Source organism: Buceros rhinoceros, unplaced genomic scaffold (genome assembly GCF_000710305.1).
Source record: "Buceros rhinoceros silvestris isolate BGI_N320 unplaced genomic scaffold, ASM71030v1 scaffold18811, whole genome shotgun sequence".
Classification (NCBI taxonomy): Eukaryota; Metazoa; Chordata; class Aves; order Bucerotiformes; family Bucerotidae; genus Buceros; species Buceros rhinoceros.
The window spans coordinates 38,348-41,881 of record NW_010392726.1 but is presented as its reverse complement, the minus strand read 5'-3'; the positions used below and the strand labels follow the sequence as shown (position 1 = coordinate 41,881).

At 55.2% G+C, this 3,534-nt stretch overlaps 1 protein-coding gene across 1 annotated transcript in view; it reads right to left on the bottom strand.

Annotated features, from left to right (window-relative positions):
* The window catches only part of NSMF (NMDA receptor synaptonuclear signaling and neuronal migration factor), a gene marked incomplete at its 5' end in the record, with an annotated part of 36,300 nt that overhangs the window by 2,819 nt on the left and 29,947 nt on the right, over positions 1–3,534 (bottom strand). The window contains 4 exons of the mRNA XM_010144605.1: positions 9–84; positions 451–553; positions 2,113–2,192; positions 3,259–3,329. Coding sequence (XP_010142907.1) covers positions 9–84; positions 451–553; positions 2,113–2,192; positions 3,259–3,329 — 330 coding nt within the window. The remainder of the gene's footprint in view (positions 1–8; positions 85–450; positions 554–2,112; positions 2,193–3,258; positions 3,330–3,534) is intronic.

The following is a 3,534-nucleotide window of genomic DNA, read 5'->3' as shown; positions in this document are numbered from 1 at the left end:
TAAATTACCTTGAGCTGATAGTTCAAGTGGAGACTCAAAGGCAACCCTATAAGGATTCATTAAGTTTTTCAGATTCTGAAATAGCTGAAAGGAAAACAGAGCAGTTAGCTAAAAACAAAGGGCACCCCAATAGCCCATCCTTGTTCCCTAGCTGCAGGAAACCTTCCCCTCCTGTCTGTTAAAACCTCTAGCTCAGCAGTAAAGAAATGAAGTGCTTCGAGGGACTGTTCTCCTCAAGGGCTTCAGCATTCGTCCTGTACGTCACCTGCCATTCCTCCCCTGCCCTCTGGGGAGGGCACAGCTCACTCACAGCCACTCATGGGGCAGGATGGCAGCATGTTCCCACACAGCAGAAGAGGAAGGCTTAGACTTCACGGTGTGTCTGTTGCCTCCCTGGGCTTGGTGCTACCCAGGGGACCTTCACAGAGAGGTGGCCCAGGGTGCTCTTACCTTCTCCCCATTGGGGTTTCCGAGAACATAGCAGCCCATGATGTGAATGATATTTGGTTCAGGATTGACTTTACTCATCAGCCGGCTCAACCTCTTCCAGAAGCTGGAAGAAACAGGAAAGAACAAAATACGTAATTAACCCCCCCTCACCTATCTCCTCACACGCATGAGCAAGCACACGGACGCGCCTGCACGCTCTGCTCAGAAGTGGCCTGAGGCTTGTAGCCTGAGAAGCAAGCCCAGCTCTTGGATGAGGAAGAGAAGGGGCAGAGCAAGGGCCTGAGGAGCTGTACAAGTCACGCGGTAGAGAAGGAAGAGCAGCCCATCAAGCCAAGGAAGCTCCAAGGTGAAGAGAAGGGAGCAAAGTCCACCAGGAGCACTTCTAGACGGTTTTACTAAGCACCTGCTCTTCTAGCAGCTTCCTCCAGTTTCCTCTCTCCCACTTCCATCAGCAATTGCCCATCCCCGATCTGAGCGCAGCTAGTGCCCTGCTTCATTTCCAGAGCACGGCGCCAGCAGAGGACAGCAGGAGGGAGCCAGAGAGACCCCACCAAAGCAGGCTGTTCCTCCAGCGCTCCGCGCTGCCCGCCGGGCAGACCTGCCTTACGTTAGGCGACAAGCTGTGCCCGGGGACATGAGGTGCCACCACCGCCCCTGTGCAGCAGGTTCAAGCAGGCTCCTGGTGGCTCTGCAGCTCCTCTGTGGGGTCTGCCCTCAGAGCGCAGCCGCAGCCTTCCTCAGGACGGCCTCCCAGGGACAGAGAGGCTGGGTGGAGACATTCACTTTCCCAAGTTTTCTGCTGCGTGTTCACAGCTGAATCAGCGGCTTCGGACCAGCTGGGCCCGGAATGTGTTCAGAAGAAGCGTGTACACACGCGCACGTGCCGTAGAATTTTACTGACAGTGTTTGTGCCAGAGCATGAGTGCGCCGAACAGATGTTGATTTTTAATACTCAGTTCTCATGCCAACGACAAGTTGCATAGGAACAGGCTGGGATACATCCTCTTCCCCATCAGAAATCAGCGAGCCAGAGCTGGCACAAGCGAGCAGGCAGCAAAACAGGCAAAGCTGAACTCTGCAAGAAGCAAAACTGCCCCGGCAGCCCCAGCTGACGGGCTGGCATGCTAGTGAAAATCCTCCGCAGGAACGTGCTGGACTTTGAGCGGGCTTTGCAGAGGCAAATTCCATTTCCCCCTGCAATTAGGAGGGCGGTTACTGGAGGGAGCTGGGGGGGAACGGTTTGGATTTCTGCCACTCGTCACCTGCTTAGAAACGCTGTCTCAGTCACGGCTGAGCCGCAGAGGCACGAGGGGCACGGTCTGGTTTCTGGTCAGCAAGGCCTTTGTTAGGAGAGGAAATACATTCTTTTTTTTTCCCCCCTTTCGATAGTCTCTTGTCCAGAGAGACACATCACAGCAGATGAAAGCATAAATCTCCTGGTGACCTGTCACAGGGCCACACCACCCCAGGGACCAGCTCAGCTCCGTCACCTTTGCAACTCCCCCGAAGGAGCTGGTGGCTGCTACCAGGTCCCCCTCGGCCCCTCTTCCCCAGACCCAGCCACCCCAGCTCCCTCCACTTCTTTCAGGCTGTGTGCTACAAACGCTGAGCGAACCGAGCAGGAAACGCTGTCAGGGTCCAGAACACAAGGCAGGCACTCACAGGATCATGTCTTCCTCCTTCTCCACTTTGGCGAAGGTGGCAACCTTGTTCTTTAACAAGTACAAGTGACCGGGACCTCCCTGCGAGAGAGAGACAGGCAGCTGGGAACCGCTTTACACAGGCCCTGCAGGAAGGAGCCCTGGGTGTCTCCTGTCCCGCACACCATACCCAGCAGTGCCACAAGGGAGCAGAGCAGGCTCGCCCGGCTGGCACCCCGCTCCAGCCTCCAGCAGACACCACAGGCACTTGCTCAGGAAATATTCATGTGGAAAGCGTGTCCGGGTTTTACTGTTATATGCCCACTTCAGTCTGGAAAGGCCCAATAATAGACAAAAATCCTCACTGTGGGTGGCTGGAGGGTAACGGGGAAGACAGGAAAGTCCCTCTGATCGGGGGATGCCAGGGGACTTGCCGTGGCAGGCAGAGGAGAAGCTGAGCACAGCAGGCTCGGCTGTGGCAGTGCACTGAGCACAAAATCAGGGAAATTGAGTCACAAGGTCCAGGTCAGCGTGCTGCAAACCCTGCGATTTTGCAGCGTTGGGCCTGTGGGAGGGAGTTGAGGTTAGGTAACCTTCCCCACTTCTCATTGCAGGGTTCCTTATGCAGCTGCCGGGGAAGTCCGAGGCTGACCACCCTGGGAACAAGGGAGTTGGGAAGGAAAACCCCGGCAAGCCCCGGACGCAGCAGGGCCTGGCTCTGTGCCCCCCACGGCTCAGCCAGCCCGTACCCTGAGCCCTCTCCTGCGTCCGCTGGCCCCAGCCCCGGGCGGCGTCACCTGCCTGTGCGATCCACAACGCACACCACTGTCACTGCCGTTCCGAACCTGTATATTGCTACCGCCATCACCTCGCAAACGCCCGTTCCCCTCTCCAGGCTCCTCCGGAGGAGGTCTGCGCTAACGCGGGTGCCTGGTTTCCTTGAAAGCAGCTGAGCAGCAGCCCAGCTCTGCACTTGGCCACACTAAATCAGACTTTATTTCCTGCTGTCACAGCAGCTTGCGAGTGCTCGGTGGCCGGGGAAATGAGAAATGAAAGCCGTACCAAGGCAGTTCTTTAACAGAGCCTGACTTTGGAATATCGGTTCCTCTATGTAATTTTCTCTATAGAAAAAGACAAACCACCCAAGCGCAAAACAACTTTCATGTACCTGGCAAAATATCAGCATCTTCCAGATTTTGCAGCCTTTCCGATAAATGTTAAGTTTCTTCTCTATTTCCTCTGGAAAAAAAAAAACAAACCATGTTGGAAAAGATGAAGCATGGAGGAAATTAAAAATTAATTGTATTTCTTCTCACTTCACTCCTGAAGACAGGAGCCTGAGCTCAGCTCCTACATTTCCACCGAAGTCAAAGCGGACCCTTTGCCTTCGTGCTGTGGAAAGCAGGACACCCCAGCGTGTCCTGGGGCAGAGGAGGATCGGTTC